The sequence below is a fragment of the Talpa occidentalis genome, unplaced genomic scaffold (assembly GCF_014898055.3).
Source record: "Talpa occidentalis isolate TD23 unplaced genomic scaffold, MPIMG_talOcc4v2.1 talOcc4.9, whole genome shotgun sequence".
NCBI classification, from domain to species: domain Eukaryota; kingdom Metazoa; phylum Chordata; class Mammalia; order Eulipotyphla; family Talpidae; genus Talpa; species Talpa occidentalis.
The window spans coordinates 105,201,515-105,223,283 of NW_023605305.1; the positions used below are offsets into that span (position 1 = coordinate 105,201,515).

A 21,769-nucleotide genomic window follows, 5' to 3' on the forward strand; every position below is an offset into this window, starting at 1 on the left:
TTCATTGTTCTTGTGGTTGGAAAAAAGTTAACGAAGTTACTGTAGACTTGCCAATACTCGAATATGATGCTTTTAATTGTAGCTACACCCTAATTTGAAAAGTAAGCATTTAAAATAAAAATAGGACTGCTAGTCTCAATAATAAATCATTTTCTTAATTTCCAAAGTGTATATCTATCTATCAGTGTATATAAACATGCTTATTCCAATATGTGTATATATGCATAAAGGAAGTATATGCCAGTTTCTAAGAGGTTAGTGTTTGCACAATAAAAACCAGTATTCACTTTTATAATGTTTATGATTTAATTCAATATATATTTATTGAGCAACTACTATATTCTAGATGTTATGGGATTAAGTATGAAAAGATGAGGTTTTAGCTGCTAACTAAGGTGTTTATGAAAAATTTTAGAAAGTAGGTGTACACTCATAATATCAAAGACTTAAAAATAGACTTAAAAAACACAATGGCAAGGCCTCCCTGGTGGCACAGGCGGTTGAGTGTAGCTCTGTGAAACTGTCCTCAGCCTCTGCAGTGCAAGTTCAATCCCGGCCGAGGAGATACCCACATGGCACGACAGACCTCTTCTGTCTCGCCCGCTGCTCCCCTCAGCAGTGTGTTTCCATTAGTCTGCCTGTTCTGTTCCCCACTCTGTCTCTGGTGAATCCTCTCACTCCCCACACCTCTGGCCTTTACCCCAGTTCTTGTATGCATGAATAAATAAATCTTTAAAAAAAACACTATGGCAGCGGCGTGATGGGAGAGGGACCCACAGAGCACAGCAGATGTGAGATGTGGCAAGGGTGGTCTAAGGAGGGCTTCTTAGAAGAGTGACTTTCTGAATTGTTAGATGAGTGTCAGAAGGATGAACAGGTGTTAACCAGGTACAGAAGTAGGGTAAGGTTATCTCAACCAGAAGCAAGAACATAAGCCAAAGTGCAGAGGCAAGAAAGAATTCAGTACATGTGGAAAATCACCAGCGCTCTGCTGCTGCAGCAGAGAAGAGTAGCAGGGATAAGTGTGGGATGAATGAGATTTGGCAGCTTTATCTATTTAATATCCTGTAGACTGGTTCTGAGGACAGATTGACGAGTTTAAGCAGGAGAGGCCATGTTCTCCTTTAGGTAAATCATTCCGTGATTGTATGAAGGAAGTAATTAAGGAAGTTTGGAATAGAAGCAAGAACAGTTAAGAGACTCTCACAAAGCCAATAAACTGAATAATAATTATTAAATATCAATGGTGTGTGTGTGTGTGGGTGTGTGTGTGAGGTTGGGGGAAAGAAGGGGCTTGGGAGTCCTCCACATCAGGTCTGTTAATAAGGGGTGCATTATCTGGGGAGAATTTAAAACATTAATAAAACTGGCCAAAAAAATGGGTCAGGAATTCTAAGCAATGTCAGTGATAAAATTGTCCTTCCTGCTGCTGGGTAGATGCTCCCAGCACCACCCCTCTTGGTGCACCTGCAGAAACCCTTCTGTGCCAAGGTTGCTACACTACAACTACCTGGGGACTGAAACAATATAGACAAGTGCTGGCCAAAAAGTGAATAGGAGATATCGGTCTAGCAGGGGAGATAAGGCATATACCCCAATAACCATAACTCACAAATAGATTTTCCACAAATCTGTTATTTGCCAGCCAAACTATTCTTGCATACCTGGCTACATGTGGCCATCGCTGCTGAAGGCAGAGCCAGCACCAAGCAGGTCACCCCAGGTGCTCCCCCACATCTACCTGATGCAGAGGGAGAGAGCATCCTCTTAAGTACTGCTGTGTACCTATCACAGTCCTCATTATTGACCAGACACCACCGGGCCCAAAAGTTTGTGGAGGTTATTACTGCCTCTGCTTTATACCCATACTAGTGATACATAAGAAAGGAAACAAAGGGCCATGGGACTCTATCTGTAAATGCTAATTGTTTCTGGGAGGGGGTAGTGTGAAGAGCAGGCTGGGGTGGGGGAGGATTTATGGAGAAAGCTCCTGCATCCACTCTGCTCCTAAGTAAATACAATGTGCCCTGTGGAATGCAGGCTTTAATGCCAATTTTCTCCCTACACCTTCCCCTTGCTCCCATACCCCTGCCCTTTCTGTGCATGACAGAAACTATCCTAGGATACTAAGACAAAACCGGGCACTATGAGCCCCCAGTAGCAGCCCTCCTCCATTTTCAAGGGTAAAATAAAGCCCAGAAAAGTTAAATGACTCACCAAGATCACAAAACTGGCTAAATGTCCTCAGAACAACTAATAAAGAACTTAATCTCTTGAGGGGAGAAAAGGCAGGGTAAAAGTACAGGCTTGTGGCAAATACCAAAGCAAGCTGAAGAGAGGCAGGGGACACAATTTGGAAAGGGGTGTGTGGGCTCTGTGGCTGTGATGCCCCCCCACATACACGCCCACATGCAGGGCCAGGGATTCCATAGGCCTGGACACCTGCCCTATTGCAAGAGACAGAGACACCACAGCACTTGACTTCCCACTCAAGCCTTGGCAATTCTGTGTGCAGCAGCATCACTTACTGAGAGAGAGATCTGCATGCGTTCGGCAGTTTTTCCTGTCTCACTCTCCTAGGCAGGTAGACAAGGCCTTTGAGGCCTTGTTTTAGGAGCATTGCAGGGTAGAGAGCAGAGACTTTTAGAAATCACTTCTACCTGCTCTTTATAAAACCTGAATTACCAAGAGCTAATATGAGGCATGTAGAAGGTGGGGAAAGAAGTGTCTACCTTTTTGACACAACCCAAGGAGACAGAGGAGATTCTCCAGATGAAGAAAAGGACAGAGTGAGCTTGTGGGTTCCAGAGGAACCAGGAGCTGCTTACTGTTATGTGGCTTCTCTCTGGAAGCAGCAAGACTCCAAAGGCTACATGGGCACTAGGAAGGCTGGGTCCTAAGCCTCAGACTCCCCCTGGTCAGACACTATTCTGGCCACCTTCAGGGCAGAAACGGTCTTCAAACAAAGAGGGCCTAGGGGCGCAAGGTCTGAGCTAAGCTGATTTCAAGAAAATCAGCTTATGTTAAATGTTATCTCTTGCACTCCTAATTTTATGACTGACATTTCCGCCAGCTGCCTTCAAAAGTGTAATCCATCCCAGACACAGCCAAGAAAGTGTCCAGTGTTGTCCAAAACAGTTACACTCTGTGTGGTTTCTTTTCCTGAGAATGCAGCCATGACTCATTCCCTTTAAATATTACCCATAGCCTTTTGAGCATTGTAATTACCTCTATGCTAGACACAATTCTACTTTATCTCAAGATAACTGAAAATACTTCACTTTTAAGAAGTAATCCTAGCTAACATGTACTAGCACCTTCCACGTGCCAGGCCCTGGTCTAAGAACTAAATGCACATCCTGGGCCTCCCCTGGTAGCGCAGGTGGTTGAGTACCACGCTGTGAAGCTGTGTGCAGTCTCTGCAGGGCCAGTTCGATCCTGGCCGGCCAGCAAGGGTCCCACATGGAGAAGCAGACCTCTCCTGCCTTGCCCGCTGCTCCCCTCAGCAGTGTATTTCATCAGTCTGCCTGTTCTGTTCCCCGCTCTGTCTCTGGTGAATTCTCTCACTCTTCTGCACATCTGGACTGTACCCCAACTCTTGTATAAATAAATATTTTTAAAAAAGAACTGAATGTACATCCTAACTCATTTCTACCTCATGATAAGCCTATGAAATGAGACTTACTATGAGTTTTATTTTAAAGAAGAGGAAATCATGGCCCAGTGAAGATAGTAACTTGCATGGGTGCGTACCTGGTAAACAGTGGATATGGGATTCAAAGCCAGGCAACCCTGCTCTGAAATCCATGCTCCCCTCATTTCAGAAGAGCACCCTAAGCCAGACATGTGGGTGCTAGCAGCCTATGGCGCTGCTTATGCTCTCTGGAACCGTATTCTTGAAAGCACAGCAAAGTCCACAGCTCTGCCACCAGCCTCCAGAGTCTGCAGCCTGCACCCAATCTCCACAGGTCGCAGCTTGCCTACCAAACAGGCCCAGACCCAGAATCCAGAGATGTTCTGATGATGACAGCAGCAATCACTTACTAAGTGCATCAAAGAGCCAGACCCTGTGCTGATACTCTACAAATGCAACTTCCCAGTGAACCCACCCAGTATTTCTGTAGGATGAACACCAATATCACCCCTACCCAGAGGACAGACAGGCCAGAGGGGAAGCCCAGCATCCCAAGCGTGCAATGCTAAGGGGCAGATCTGTGCATGCAGCCAGGCAAGCCTGACCACAGAGCCTAATTTCTTAGCCACTTACATTGTCTGGCCTCCCACCCGATGTACTATACATAAGAACATACCCGTATGAGGCAATGCTCGTCACAGGAACTATCATCCAACAAGGTTTCCCTACCTGCCTGGGAAATGTGAAATGATTTCTATGCAAAGTAGCATGAACATATTTATTATAAGGAATATTTCCATCATTGAGGATTGAGACCCTTGACTAATAATGGTTTCTGCAAGAATTATACACACAAAGATAGGACAACAGAGTACACGATACAAAAACATATTCAACTTCTGTGAATTATTTCAAATGCCAAAGTCATGCCCAAGCCCTGTTTTCTATACAAATCCTAATGAAGACAATAAGGAAAGGACAGTATGCAGAAAGGAAAAACAGAAGCAGCATTTATTGCATTTGTTTGGGGTTATTTCCTGATTTTTTCTATGATTTCATTATCTAATCATATTAAAATCAAAGCAAAGACACACTAATGAAAGATCTAGAATGCTGTATGGAAGGACCTTCCTTTCTTTTCCCAGAACAGTAGTGACCCAGGTTGACAGGCACCTAAGGGGCCATCTACCTGCTTATTTGCCCCACATGCCCGTCACCCATTCACCACTCACTACAAAAATACCCCCCTGCCTATTGTCCTGAGCTCAAGCCCATAATCTTCCCTCCTGTTAAGATTAGCAATTATGGGGGTACACCCTTATTCACCCTAACCAGGATCACTTCTGCCCCGCAGCATCCGGCAAAGTCCTTAACTTTGGGTCATCCTGAATACCACATAACTCTCTCTAGAAAGTGCACTGATTTAGTGCATGTGCTCCCCCAAGACCCCAAAATTAGCTAAGAACATCTCATGCTTTCACTGGTTACAGAAATACCTATATAAGATTCTTACATAACTGGCTGAAAGTTCAGCATCAGCGTTTATTACATATGTGAACTCAGACACATGCCTTAAACTCTTAGGACAACTTCACTATCATAAAGTGGGTATAATATGTACCTTGAAGGGTTTTATTGTGAGAATTAAAAATAGCCCAAATATTCTAGCTCATGAATAAATATCAATGTAGCATTCATCATATGGTTACTTCACCAACATGCTGCTGAAGGTGTAAGTCACATGTAAGATTTTAAAAGTGTGGTGTACAATGAAAGGTGCAGCAAATCATTAACTTTTCCCTCGCAGTAATAAGAGGAGGAAAAACTTAGATAACGTATTTGTACAGAATGGAAAAAATTGACACTTTTTAGAAAAATTTACTCTGAAAGGAATGTGGGTGGTTCAGTACGAATTTCTAAGGCTTATTATCAACTTCATATTTTGCAGTGAAGCCTACAATTAGGACTACTACACATTCAATGGAATTTTTGGTTTCTAGATGCCAGTGTCTGATTACGGAAGCATCCAAACTACTTATCACAACATGTTTACTTGCATTCTCTTCAAGGATTTTGCAATAAGGGTGTGGGGTTCAGGAGTTCTGAGGGAGTCAGTGCTGATTATGCAGAGAAAAGCCAAGAAATAAATTCAAGAGCTGATAAGACAGTCAAGAAGAATGCAAGAAAAAAAGGATGAATTAGGCTAGTGTTCTTTAAAATTGAAATAGAAAAAGTTTTGTCTTCACACTTTCATTCTACTTCCTCCTGCTATTCTACTTTGCTCAACCTCTTCTTCCAGATTCTTTTGACTTGAAAAATAAACTAAGCTTTGCAATGTGTCATCCACATGATTTCTTCTTTATCTCTTACTGTTTCATGGGCAAAAAAGGGCTAACCCACTATTGTTGCTCAACACTGCCCTGAGATGTGCCCTGTGATTTTGCAAAGCTTCATGGTTGCATCTTCTACCGTGACCTTGGATTTTTTTATTCTTCTTTTGGTTTTTGACATGTTTCTAATAGCAGGCCATAGAAAAGAACAAGAAAGCATAAGAATCCTAAGAGAGAAAAGTAAGACATTTACACATTTTCAAAAGTGCCTAAAAAGTTCTCTCTGGATTCATTCCTATCTCTGATACTTGCTCACCAACACGTCAGCAGAAACAAGCAGGAGCCACCTTTTTTTGCACATCAGGATTTTTTTTTTCTATTTGTTATTGTTTGAATTTGTGCATCAATTTTTTCACTTGTGGTTTGGTTTGATGATTCCTCTTGTTTTAATATTGCCATACTTTCATATACTGGCTAAAGTTTTTGTTACTCATTAATTTTTTGTAAGTTATTTTTAATTAGGAGATAGATAAAATGATGTAAAGACATAGTTACAAGAAAAAGCAAACAAAATTTCCAGTAAATGCTAGTAAGAGAACTGCGCAGAGGCTGTAACAACTACATAGTGATACTAAAATTCCATCAAAACTTCTAATCAGTCATATAATTCTAACATCAGGAGGCTGAAATAAATGACAAAATAAGGTATTTGCCTTCTTTTGCCAAGTATTTCACAACTTGGCACTTATTTTTTAATTTTATTATATTGCAGAAGTTTGTATGTCATAAAGAGGCTCAGTTTTTTATCTTGATTAGGGCATTATCTCATTTGGCCAATTTCATAATCCTGTGATGTAGGTAAGGCAACTATTTCTCTCCACATTTTACAGATAAGAAAACTGAGGCTATTAACCTCCCCAAAGATTTGCACAGCCTCCTGGATTGGAACCCATGAGTTCAAACTTCAAGCAAGCCTGTCTGCTTCCTACCAGGGAGAGTAAAACTGTGTCATTACAGTCACTGGCCAGTTGTGCTGTCTGGAGTGTTTTGCTGTTAAAATCACACAGGCAGGAAGTAATGGAGTCAGGAATCTGTATCAAGACTTCAATTCGGGGGCCCAATTTCAATCATTATACTTTATTGCTATATACTATACACAGGCATCCTCAGAGCATGTTAAATTTACATAACATTATCGCAAATTAAATAACAGCAAAATTAAAACCTTTCAGATACTGAAAGGTTTTTTTTTTTAAATCCTTTCAGAAATGTTATTGAAAAAAAATTGGCAAGAGACACAAAGTATGTTTGTTCTTGTGCTTCGATGATGATTAATGAACTCCTTTTTGGAGAGGAAAGATCTGCACTTGGCATTAGTATTATAAACTTTTCTCATCCCAGTAGTTTCTCCTTAGGTGGGAAAAATGGTTACATAAGGCAGTGATTAATGAGATGCCAAAAATGTTGATTTAGTCCCAGATAGGGTTTTTTTTTTTTCCTTTCTCAAATCCAAAGCCTTCACCAAAATTAATTTTCAGTCACACTACAAATATGAGTAAAGTGCCGATTCAAGTTGAAAACACATCATATGCTCAACCTGAGTCCATATGCTTTTTTCCAACTTCTTCCTGTTTTGCTAGAAAAAAACATCCTTGAACAGTCTGAGATTCCAAGAGATTCTTTCAGAATCACTGGCCAGATTCTGTTATTGGATACTGCTTGAATTTAAATGGAAGTTATATACTTACACAACTTTTTAAGTATGGGACCCCAAAAGCATGGAATTCCATGTTTTAAATACAAGTCTCTGCCTCTGGGAATTAGAAGCTCTAACATCAGCATTACAATGGTAGGTAGTGATGGAGAAACGCATAAATATTTTCATTTGCATCTATCTAATCCTGTCAATGCACTCTAAACAAACTGAAACATTTCCAATTCCAAAAAGAGAAGTTCTGTCCTAAAATCAAAGCATCATGTGATTCCTTGTGGCCATTTAAAACACTATGGGGCTGGTGGTAGGAATTTTACAGGGCATACACAATGATACAAAAGATATAAATTTTTAAAAAAGAAGTAAAGAGGACCTAGCAATACCTGGCTGGAAAGGCTGGGAACAATCAGTTGAATTAATGAAAAGCATAATACCCCAATGGAAAATAAATAAATAAATAAAACACAAGGGAGCTAAAAGCAAATGCTGGTGTCTGGACACCCACTGGCGTGTTCCCGAGTAAAACATTTTCATGTATCAGTGACTGTGGGAATATAATTCAACACAATACTAAAGGGCAATTTAGCAACATACACAATCAAGAAATTCATGTTTTGAACCAGAGATTCTACTTCTATGATTCCTTTCTAAATGAATAATAATCAGCCACTTGAGAAGATGCATAGATTTTTCTCAAAGCAGTATTTTTAACAGCAAAAATTAGACCACTGTCTAATAATATACTGTGCTAAAAACCACATCATATTATTCTGTAGATTATACATGATTCAAGATACCATTCACAGTATGATCAGGATAATTCTTCATATTTGTCCTAGCTGATCAGTCTACTCCTTTGGTTAAAAGGTTTACTGTGTTCTTCAGAATAAAGTAAAATTTCTAGATTAACAAAGATCTTGCTTTTGATGCCTCTCATTCTCATTGTACACAACTCTCCCTCTCAAACCCCAGGTGCTCTGCGCTTTTTCCAATTCTGGGTCTTTGCTGGAGCTGCTGCCTGTGTCTGCAGCCTCTCATCTCCATTCATATTCTCATCTCCATTCAATCCCCAGCTTACACGCAGGGTACCAGGTTGCACATCTCTTCCTGATGTTCACAGGAAGCTAATGCAGTGCCCCTTTTAGGCAAAGCCCGTGTATTTCCCTGATCTCTAATCTTACCTCTGCTCCCATGACTCTGTATACTGTGTGAGGGAAAACATATTTTGTTCACCCTTGTAAACATAACACCAAAACTGCACACTTGTCAAATGGTTGAATGAATAAACAAACAAATATGCCCATGAAAGAAAGTTAAGTGACAAAAGCAGAAGACCAAATTGAAAATACAGACAAATTATAAACATACGGCTATACACGGAGAAAAAAAGTACTAGGAAAAAATATGTAACAAAATAAAAGTATAAAGAAGGGGGAAATACAAGTAATTGGCTCAGGAAATTTTTTATCCTTCCTTATATTTTCTGAATGTTCTAGAATAAACTTTTCAAACTGCAAAATGAATTTATCAAAAAAGGTTATGTTTAATTTTTAAGAAGTATGTGACCTCTCAACTTTAAATTCAGGGAAAAAAAAGAGACAATATATATGAAAGCATGAAATACCTTGACATCTGAAAAATACTTTGTCAACAAATATGTATTGTGTTTGTATTACCACTTGTTACCCAAAAGACATTCCAAAATTATCTGAAGGCAGTTTTCATGAGAGTAGAAAAATCATACATTCATTTAAACAGTTAATTCTATAAAATAGCTTTAAAAACTCAACTGTATTGAAGTTTAATATCTAGATTGCCAGAAATTATTCTTTCCATTTCCTCACTGCTAAGCAGAGTGGGTTCTGCTGGGTGTCATCCACTCAGCATGTCTCCGTGCCAGTGTCTACAGTTGTTTGTTTCAGAACCTCTAATTAGCTGCCTTATCTTCTACTAGGGATTCTTCTGGTGCTAAGTTTTAATCGTCCAAATTAATTGAAATACTGTAGCAATTTCAGATTAACATTTGCAAAATTAACAATGCATAAAATAAAATCATCCATAAATCTGCTTTGTAACAACCACCATTAATGAACTCTGCAAACCAACCAGATCACACTGCTAATTTGCACTGTACTATCCAGATAAACTTCACAAAAATAAACTTTTCTCTGCTTGAAGCTTGAAATATATAGGGTAGACAGAAGATGTCTAGAAGAATAAGGTCTAAGGAGCCGACAGTACAATGAAGCCCTTCTACCAGTGAGATGTTGTGTGATGTTGGATAAATTACTTAACTTCTCAGAGCTGTGGTTCCCTCCACCAAAAAATAGCAATATCTCCTCTGGAGAATTTGTGATAGATTCTAAGATGAACAATAATCCCTTTCTCCTTGAAAATTCACACAGTTTTTTACTTCCTATCTCTGAATGTGGGCCGAACCTGCGACTTGCCTCTAGCCAACAGAAAGGTGACAAGATGTCATTTCCATGATTGTGCTAAAAAGAGTATAATCAAGGAGAGGATCTAACACTGCATGTTCTGTGGTGGCAGGTGGGAAGAAAGGTGCCACCTCCCTCCCCAGCTGCTAAGGGACTCTATCACCTTCTTGGCTTGCATACTTTAATTAAGCAGTCTTAATGGGAAGGCTAATGTGGTTAATAATTGAGGACAGTCTCTAAGAGCAAGTTGGGAATTGAGGACCTCAGTGCAGCAGCCCAAAGGAACAGAATGTTACCAATTTGTTGCCAAAAGTAAATAAGCGTGTTGGAAGTGGCTCCTTCCCCAGTTGAGCCTTCAGATGAGATGAAGCCTGAGCTAAGACATTGAGTGAGGTCTTGTGTGAGAAACTGAAACAGAGAACCCAGCTGAACTATGCCCAGATTTTTCACCCACACAAACCATGAGTTAACATATATGTGTTTTGTTTTAAGCTGCTGAATTTATGGTAAGATGTTAAATAGCAGTAGAAACTTATACAGGGGTGCATAAGTATTAGTAACAACCATCACTATTACCATCATTTACAGAGCATTGACTGTGTTAAACCATGTCAAACCTTACAGATAAATGCTTTCTGTATTATCTCATCTTCACAATCACAGGTGTCTGCTACTACGACCCCATCTTAGATATGATAAAAAGGTTTGTTTGAACAAGATTATACAACCAGTATGTGGAGGAGCAGAATATAACCCCACTGCAGAGCCCACAGTCTAAACCACTGTATGGGGCTGCCTCTGATGACCAGGGATATCAGTGAAAAAAACTAATACAGACAAAAGTAGATAAGATCCTTCCTCCCTCATTACTGCTTTATTGGCACAGAGGCAGGTTGTGGCCTCAACATAACACTCAAGGCCTTCATTCTCTGGCTTTCCATCATGCTCGGCCTGACCCTTTCAAGAGGGAGTGGGGATGAGGAGGTGGGGGGTGTTGGGGGAACATATATCTTGCCTTCTGCCTCCACAGACATGAAGTAATGGGTCCTCTTTTCTCGGTTCTCAAATCTGACAGACCAATCTACACTAATATGTAAGTAGGTAACAGTAGAACAAAGGATTATCTCCTTCTAGAAGCATAGTAACTGCATCCAAAGAAGAATACCAGGTTGATATTTGGGGTATAACAACAGTAGTATGAGAAAATAAAACTGTTTTCTTGGTATTCCTGGAAACTAAAACTATAAGCAAGGATGAACCTTTGTTGGGAATCTCCAGTTCCCATTTTAGGTACATCCCTCCAGATTTACCTCTCTGATACTAGAAAACAATCAACCATAAGAGCCTACATATTAAAAAAGAAAACATGGAGAGGTAGAAAACCTAACTACTGTATGCCCAAGGAGGAAATGTCTGAAACTTGTAGTACATAGTAGCAGGTATATATTATAATCTGCCCAAACCAAACTTCTATGTCCCCTTCTCCCATTCTTTTGTAAACATAGTCCTTCTTTCTTATAAGAAACAAATTTTAGTGGGAAGACTAGGTCTTCATTTTGGAAGTGGGGCACAAAAGCCAGGCTGACCAATCCCAAGGTGCCCTGGCTGCAGCAATTACCTCAAAAATGAGCATACGGTCTAGGCAATGCCAAGACTTCCTTGGGACTTTTGTTAGATTTACTGAGGAAAAAAAGATGTTCTATTTTCTCTGAAATTACTAACTGTGGAGACAATGATTGCTGAGAGTTGCCAATGTCCAGCTTTGCTTCCAAATGAAACAAACGTGCCTGAGGTGTCTGTTAATAGGAAATCAACAGAGAAGAAAGGAGAGCTGAGATACAGACAAAAATGGAAGTGTGATGATATTTGAGCCCCTAGATCAAACTCTGCCTGAAGCCAACTATTTTGGACTTCCTAGTTACCTAAGTCAGTAAAGCCTTCACTCCTTTTTTCTTCTTATACTAGTTTGAAATACATTTTTGCCACTTGTCAAACAAAAGCATACTGGATGATATAGAACTAAGCTGACCCAAACCTAGTAACAGCTTATTAAAATGTCATTCTGCATAAACTCGTATTGATGTGCTTGGTGGATGTGGTGTCTTCTTGTTCTATACCCTTCTTCAGTCTATAATGAAATTTCCCTCCTCCCTTCCTAGCCAAGGACAGCATTCATAAGCTATACCACACACAAGGTGGTTCATAACATACTGCAGAGTTTTTTGTTTGACAAGTTATATCTATGTGTCTTGTCTCTCAAACAAAATTCCAAGTTCCTGAATACAGGAAACCTCTATGTATTTCTAATATCTCTGTAGGAAAAAACTGAGTATGAAAAGAAAAATTATCTGTATAACAATTATAAGACTCTAATTCAGTAAATACATTGAAAGATAAATAATTGCTACTATAAGTTGCTTTGACAGAAATTCCACAAACTGCACTGCAGTGTTCTAATTTGGTATCCATTCTCACTACTTGTACATAGTACTATGTTATAAGACTATACAAAATTATAGTATTTAGGATTGCTTTATCAATACCCTCTTTCCTGTTATCAGCTGGATATAATTTTACTGGAAGCCAGTAGTTTTGATTCAACTGATTCTTTTAAAACAAGATTACTTCTTTTTCAGAGGGTATTGGCTAATAAGAAATTTCTGGTTTCTTTTGTCTAATTAGCATTAGATGGTATGTTCTTTTTCTTCTATAATGAGATGGTATTTGGGTAGTAGGTCACAGCTAATAGATCCAGCAAGAGAAGCCCAGGTCATACCTGACCTTCCAAGTTAAAAGTAGTTTATCAGACTTCCTTTTCAAAATATTTTTTTCCAAATATTTAATAGGCACATGCTTTATTTCCTAAAGAAATAACTATTATAATTAATAGAAGTTGTAAGTGCATAAATGACCGAGAAGTGGGTTCTATATATAATCACTCAAATGTTTTGTTTCAATGATCACTGTTTGTTTATATGATACTGAGCCATCTTTGTTTCCCATCTACAGCTTTCCTATATCTGTCTTCAAACACTCACCTTGCCCTCGTTCCTATGCTGGAGGTACCACAGCAATATAAAAGACTAGCTTGGCAAGGTATGGACAAACCTGCCAGATGACAGCAATAGTGACCCTTTGTGAACCCAAGATGAGACTTTAAAAAGAGAAATAAATCCTATTCAAACCAAAATATATATGTGAGCCAGAGATTGTGATGTACATTTCAGAAATCTGTCATAAGAGTAAAGGGAAATAGAAAGGCAGTCCTGAAAATAACTACAAGGGAATCAACTGCTTTAGTGCAAAACTAGTCTTATTGTCCATAGTTTAATAGAAGCTTGAGACAAATCAGCTATTTTAAAAATCAGAGCAGGCTCCCCAGCACTCGATCACAGCTTGGATTTCTCATTTCTCGGCAATGAATCTTAATCACAGAGTTCTATTGTCCCAGTTTCTTCAAGTTCATTCTTTCAATGTGAAATATATTTTTGCACATTTACAATTATGCTTCCACTATTTATATTAGGATTTATATTTGATGAGAAATTAGTTTTAGAGGTGACAGAAAAGACAGAAGTAGGTCTAACTGATTAATATGGAAATATTGTAATCTATGGATACATTACTTATTTATAATACACAAAAATCTCATTTAACTACAGTCTTCAAGAATACATTTTTGTACCCCTCCTTCCACCAAAATGTACTTTTAGGTCCTAGGTTATTATTTGTCTTATCAATGTTTTCTATTTGGAAATTAAAAATAAAAAATTTCTCTATTGAGCAAATGGACAGTGTGGTTAAAAGTAAATCCAGAAGAAATCAATGATTCTGTTTATATTTGGAATGAATGTATCAATTTGAATTTAACACATTAAGAAAAATTATATTAAATTTTAATTCAATACAATAAGCAAGCATAACAATTTTTTTATTCTTATAAATGAAATCACACATTGACAACCTCCCTAAAAATCAATTTGAGCACATATTTGCATCTCCCTTATCAATTCCTTTTACTCTTTATACATAATTAGAATTTGTTATATATTTATCCCATTATTCACCAATTGTTTTTATGACACTACACCATATATAATATATAATGGTATATAATATTAAAATGCTTTACATGCACATTCACATCTATGCATTTATGTCATCAAGACTGTCCCTGTATCTACTGCTTCCTTAGAAGGAATATAAATTCTTTGTGGAAAAGGGCCATGTTTTATAATGAATGACTTGTGCTTATTGTATAAGACAAGAAGTTAGTAATAAAAGAAAAAAACAGCAGTGGCATTATGTATGCATCAATCTTACCCACCTAAAAGTGAAAGTGACTATTTTTGAAGATGTCTCTTCTTAGTGAGTAAGAAAAGGCAGAGTTTCTAAGCCATAGTTTTCTCTTTCTAAATGGGAGTTCAATAAGTACATGAAAAGTAAGAATCAGAAAGAACTTTTTTTAATTAATTTAAGCATTATCTGTTCACTTACCACTTAAGGTTATCATGAACCACATGAGTAACTTAGATCAGAAAGGGAATAAACTACCTAAACTTTTCCATCTACTCCATCTAATCTTTAGGCAGTGCAATGCAGAACAAAGGCCTGAATTCTTTAAAAGCTAGTGACTGTGAACTTAATACAAGATATGATGAATTCTACAGATAGAAGAAAATTTTGCAATAGTCTAAAAGCATGAACTACATTAAAAGAACACAGGTTCTGGTATATAGATCTGCCACATGCAAACAAAAATGAATTTGTATCTTCTATACTGTAAAGAGGGAAAATTTTAAAGTTCAATATTAAATTTTAATTGGTAACTTTGACCTTGAGTGCCACATTAGGTGAAAAATATTACACCAGTGCTGATTTTTTTTTTGAGATTTATGATCTCATGTTCTTGAAAAAGGCCTAGCACCTCCGTGTTCCTGAAATAATTGATCTGTCTCTTACAAGTGTTATTTTCCTGAAACCAACATCTGTCTCAGGAAGAAAAGTACAAACTGATTAAAATATCCTGCTATATTTAAGAAATCCAAAAGAGCAACCAGAATTTGCATCTAACACATTACTATATTTATAAAAGCAGTCAAAATCATAAATTGATAAATTTCTTAACACACAATAGAACACAAGAAAAAAACAATCTAAACCATGAAGTGATTTGCAAATATTATCTGTAAAGATTAACCACAATTTTTTAATAAAGAAAAGTATTTAAATGTACTAACAAGCCACAAGGCAAACCTACAGCTCAACTCTTTCTTGGTTTGAATTGAATTCCATAAAATATGTTTTCAACCTTGGGAGTTTTTCTTTCTTTGTTTCTTTATTAGACTCATAAATACTACAAACACTTCACCAGAAAAAATTCAACCACTGTTGATTCTCTTCTTAAAGATAAGCACATACCCTGAAAACTGACTATGTAACTTTTAGCTTCAATGGAAATTCAACATAATAAGGAAATAATTTACAACTACTATTGATTCCCCTATACATACTAAGATGTCCAATATTAAATAGAAAGCTCTACTGCAAAGTAATTATTAGAATAATTGCCACCTCTTTAACATTTACTACATACTTGGTACTGTTATGAGTACATTCACATATTAACTCATATAATGCTCACAGCTTTGCAAAATAGATGCTGTTGTTGTCTCCTTTTACAAATGAGGATACTACAGCATAGAAAGAGGGAGCCAAAGATCAACAGCAAGTAAACAGTGAAATTGGATTCCCAGCCCTGGTAATGTCGCTCAGAGCCTACCACAAACTATTCCATGTCCCATTAGGATACTGGCCTACTTTGTCAGCAGGAAGAAGGAAGTCAATGCATACAAAAGCAGTATAAAGCCATTCATTGATTAATTTAACAAACATTAATTAGGCACTGATTACCCAAAGATATATGCATTAAGTTCCTTTCCAAAACAAAGATCTTTGTTCATGGCTCTGAAATATGGGGCTGATGAAGTGTTAAGTTTGACCTCCCAAACTGTTTGATCATTTTTTTTCTACAAGATACCTTGAGTGAGACCCTGGAAAGCAGTCAATGTATTAACACATGGAGATGTCAACTCAAATAGCCAGAAGAGAAAAGATTAAAGGAAGTCCCTAGGTGAAAGCACTAACAGCAAATAATGCCCCTTAGAAGTAATTTGCTCATGCCAAGGAAGCCCTAGTTTTACTGATCTCTGGCTTAATTAAACATCTTGGAATGATCCATTTCCCATACATTTGGGGAAATCTGCTAAACAAGAGTCACATCAGGATCATCTCAGCCTCAGCATATGACAGTCATCAAAGCAAAGGTGAACTTTAACAAAAGGGCTTTGCAACTCACCAACAGAAATAGGTGAAGATGGAAAAGAAAACCAGCCCTAAATACATAGTTCAAACCTAACATCAAAAGTCACCAACAAGGAGAAATAGTTGCTACTACAACAGCATCTACAAAGAGCAAGATTATCAACCATCTACTTCAAAAATATGAAAAAATGAGAAAAAACCTATATAGTTATCATACCTAATAGAAAACTATTATATGTTGATAGATAGGCATATACATATAATATTCCTACTAACATAACATATTGCACCAATTCTTTTATCTTTGGACAAACAGGAATACCAGGAGAGCTATGTTTATACAAAGGAGGATAAACTATTTTATTATTGGTCCACTTTGTCATGTTTGTAATTTCTGAATTCACTATATCACCCTTTAAGTAATCTAAGGGCTCCTAAAAGCTTTGGCTATAAAACAAATTGCTACTATTCAAATGTGAAACCTGACTCTACTAACAAAATAGGAAAATAGAAATGCATTTCCCGGGGTGAAAGGGGAGGATTAGATTTAAAAATATCAGTACAAGAATAAGAAAACATTTTAAAACTAGTTTTTATAAATAGTTTGATAATTTTATGGAATAGAAATCTACAACTCACAAAAAAATAAGAAAAGAAATGTATGTCCAGTCAGACAATGCTACTAAACAGAAGTCATTTCTAATTATTACAGAGTTCTCTGCAAAGAATATTGTATGGGAAAGTCAGAACTATTAAAAAGTAAACCAGAAACCTCTGTTTTTAATGATCTTAATTTTTACTCTGTAGTTAAAAAATTTAAACTGATCTCAGGATACAGGTGAGGCAATTTCTAGCTTGAGGCAACAGAGCGCCTATAAATCTTCTCAAACAGCTCATAAACAGACAGGGCTACTGTGGGTGTGGTTTCAGTTAAAAGCTACAAAGCTTTGAAAGCTAAACTTTACAAGTGAACACTGTTTATGATGGAAAAGCAAAACATATAACCCAGATTATTTTCCAGCAAGGCTACTTTATATTTCATGCTTAACTTGATTTATTATCAAGTTTATACATTTGGAATTATTTCACCATGAATACCTTTACCCACAATGATATGACCCTATACAAAACAATCTTTGGTAATTAGATTGTGGAAGGCATTGCTTAATGGATGAAAAAATAATTATACTAAAATAATGAAGCAAACCTCACAATATTAAATAGAAAATAAATGAATGCTCTCTGCAGACAAACAATTTGTCTCCAGAAAGGATTTTTGTTCACAAAGTCATAAACATCATTCTCCTGTTACAAAAACACATATCAGAAAAGTATTTTCTCAAACCCAGAGGATACTAACCTTTGGTTTACGAACTCCCTTAGCCCCTTAAGAAAATGTTAATTTTTAAGTGTCAACATGTTGGTTGATTTTCAATCCAGATTTGGGAGGGAGCAGGGGAAGAATTGGATATGTTAGCATTAACCAGGTACCCAGAGGCTGTTTAGTAAGCAAATAACCAGCTCAGTTGCTTGCTGTGGGAAGGGAAGTGTGTGGTTACTCATCACGTGACCCTGTGCTAGGCAGCACTGTCAGGTAAATGATTTACATTTGACCTTCCCCTCCTGGTCACAAATTATACCAAACTGTGAGGAAAAAAGGCCAACAGTCTGTGGACTTTCTACAGCAATTTCCATATACTTCCATAGCCATTTAACTGAAGTCATGATTATAGATGAATAAACAGAAACACACCTGTATCCACCTGTTTGGAGGGTCTTCTGAGTCCATTGGTCCGTTTCTGTGCAGAAAGGTAAAACAAAGGCAAAAAAAAGCTGCATTATTCAATCACATTACCTTGTGACACTTTAGAAGGTCAACAAATGCTGCACTTTTCTGAGGCCTGACAGATCAGATTGGAGAAGGCATACAACCTCAAAATAATCTCAGATTTTTGCAAGCAATCAAATGATATGGATGTTTTAATTATGGATCAGATGTATCTGAATACTTTTAGAAACAGAAGAGGCATGCAGCTTGTTTACTATGAGAGTGAATTCTTATTACAGAAAAAAGGAATGCATAAGAAAATTGTACATTACAAAAATTATAGATAAATGCAGAACAAAAGATTTTAAATCTCTGACAATGTATGGTCACATGCTCAATTTCACAAGTATGAAATCATTCCTTCCTCATAACTATGGTAATCACACTAGTTAATACAATCTTAATTTTCACTTTTTATTATACAACTGGATGAAATGTTGGGTCTTTAACTACCATACAATTCAGATACTCACAAAAGCAATTTTCTTTCTATGTGTGTTGGGGTTTGTGCCTATGTGTGGAAATTTGTTTTCACTCAGAGCACACTTAGTTTTGCTAAGCACACATTGGCCATGGATTTGTCTTAGAGGCTTCCTCCTTTCCTTTCTTTCACAAGTCAAGTGGGTGAAATGGGGTTTTACACTCTTCCAAAGGCTCTCATAGCCATATCAAGCAGAGACTTTCAGGACTTTTAGGTCAAAGCAAATTGGATAAATTCTAAACATACAACTTTTGTTTTTAACACCACTTGCAAAATGGATTTGTAAAAGCATTAACAGAATCATTAAAACCAGGGTTGACGCCATGTTGACTAAGATGCATAGTTATACTGGCAAAACCAGTATAAAGAGAGTTGCTGTGAGTAAGGAAAGAAAATGTAGCTCTGGGCTTCTTGGTAGCGAAGGCACAACAAGGGAAGCAGAATGGGTTATAGGTTCACACCTGATATCTTAGATGAAAACTGCTTTCAAAGAAAACTTCTTTTCTATCTGAAGTTGTGAAAAAATTTTGGAGCTCTATTTGAAGAACAATGAACAGTACAAGAATTTAGAAAGTTTGAGGTGTATTATATATCAAAGGGACTTTAAAAGTAGTTTATATTGTAAAAAACTTATGTTTTGCAGAACATATTTAAGCAACTTTAAAACGCCAATTTCAATTGTTATTTTGTCACCTATTCTCAAAAGACTGGGACACAGCTGGACAAGTCCTAGTCTCAGCATGGGAGGAAGGAAAGCAGAGAGGGGCACACCTGGGTTCCATGAGATAAGGAGAACGAATCAGTCCTCAGAAACTTCTCAATCTCCTTTGATCTATCTAAAAAGGGGGGGGAACCAACCAACCTAATTGTATTTGAGTTCTTTCTTGCTTCATTGCCTATCACCTTCTCTTTCACTAAAAGTACCTTATTGTCCAATAACCCCTCTCTACTTGCCTCTCTTGAGAGAAACCTAATTCTCTCTGTTGATTTATCAACAAAACAAGCAAAATTTCATTTCCTATATGGAAATGGCTTGGTTCCTCGATCTGTTTTAAAGGTAGAAAACCCTAGATTTGGGTATCGAATAGATATGTAATGGCAACCTTGCCGGGTGGAGCCAGAGGTGGTTTCTGAACATTCACTCCAGAATGAGATGTGTGATCAACACCCAAGGTGTGGTTATGGAGGCCTACGGTTAAGAATCCTGCGGCTATTGAAAACAGAACTGCCTAGAGAATTAAGTGTGAAATTAAAAATAAAAAGTTCACGATGAGGCTATTTTGAAAGGGGAACAGAATAGGACTATTCTTGAAGATATTCAAGAGCAAGGGTGGGGGAGGAATAAAAGTCACAGAGCTTAAGGGCTTCATCAGTTGCTTCTGGGAAGATTCCTGAACCTCACAAAAGAATCTATCCCAGAGAATGAAAGTAACTTTCACAGTCTCAGTGGGGAGTACAGAGTGAAAGATGCATCTTAATGTTTTTTGCTTCACTTCTCTCTTAAGCCAAGTCAAGGTTTCCAAATGGGTTGGCCAGTGTAAGAGCTTACTGTAATTTTTCTTCTAAAGTAGATTAATAGCAGAATCACACATTAGGTAAAAATTACACTTACTACATTCAAAAGTTAAGCAAGTCACTAAAACATTGATGCTACATTAAAAAAAATCAACATGAAAATTAACTCCTTTCATAATAGGATTATGTGTGATTTTTACAAGTATAAAAAACTTGGAGAGAATTATTTGGTATCAAGTGAAAATTATTAGCCACCACTTCTTAGCACACTTTCTTTTTGTAAATACACCCACTTTACATAACTTTAATAAAATCAAGTGAAATCATATTCCTTGGAGGGAAAATACATATATTATATATATATAATATATATATATGGATAAATGTAAAATAACATTGAGTAAAAGTTCAAGCTTCACAAGGAAATCTGCTTCAATAATAATAAGCATAAAAATAAAAAAAATTAAAAAGTCTACTTTCCAAGATAACTGTTGGCACTGCTAGAAGAACCCTTCCAGGCAAAAAATCTTACCTAGCAATTAAACATGGAAAGAAATTTTGCATTATTTTATTTTACCTCTGGAAGAACTGACATGATATGTTTTAAAAATACTATTATATTATTATACAATGTTTGACTAGATTCTAGATTCTAAAATACAGTCAAGTAACACAGGGAACAGATGTATATACATATCCTTTTATCACACTCTTAAGACTGTAGATGATACATTATGTACTTAATGCAAGAAAGCAGAAACAATTACCTTGTATTTGACATCTTTCTATAGTTTTCAATATTTTGACCAACTATATAAATGCCTGTCTGTTAAAGACATACTAATAGTACTAAACTTTTAACAAGATATTGCTACATGTTGAAATAAACTGGCAGACTTTTTTGTCATTCTTTGATTCTGAAATTCTCAGATAACACAAATGATCACACATGCTATGTTTTCATATTCTCTGATAATGACATTATTTGGAGGCAGTCAGGCAAAGAATTTTTACTTTTGGTTGAAAACCAAAGTGATGGTTATCTGTAATCTAGCATAGATTTTTTTAGTAATTTTTTTTTAAAATAGCTTTATTCTGAGAAGTGACAAGAATCACACACTTGAAAGCCATTATACCTTACAGTCTCTGTTAAACCAAAAGGAAATGTTATCAGATCTTGATTTGACCAATAGGACATGATACCAGTCATGTTTGTGCTCAAATGAAAACTACCAGAAACATGAAGCCACATCCTTACGTGAGCAATGGTAGCATTTTTCAATTTAGCAAATGTTGAACATGGACACAATTTTCCAAGACAGGGGACAGGTCTTCCTGGGATGAGGGTTACTATTCTTTCTGTACATAACAGAATCAAAGCTATTCATTCCAATGCATCTTTAGGTGCATTCGTCTTATAAATCTTGGGGTTTTGTGGAATTCTGCAGCAGGAGACTGGGAAATGTATGCCTATATTAGTGCTATAACACTGCAGCTTATTAGAA

At 37.1% G+C, this 21,769-nt stretch overlaps 1 protein-coding gene across 2 annotated transcripts in view; it reads right to left on the reverse strand.

Annotated features, from left to right (window-relative positions):
• Positions 1-21,769, reverse strand: part of VAV3 (vav guanine nucleotide exchange factor 3) — a 297,763-nt gene that overhangs the window by 74,907 nt on the left and 201,087 nt on the right. For both annotated transcript variants that reach the window (XM_037498172.2, XM_054690826.1), the window contains exon 19: positions 18,194-18,239. In XM_037498172.2, coding sequence (XP_037354069.1) covers positions 18,194-18,239 — 46 coding nt within the window. The remainder of the gene's footprint in view (positions 1-18,193; positions 18,240-21,769) is intronic.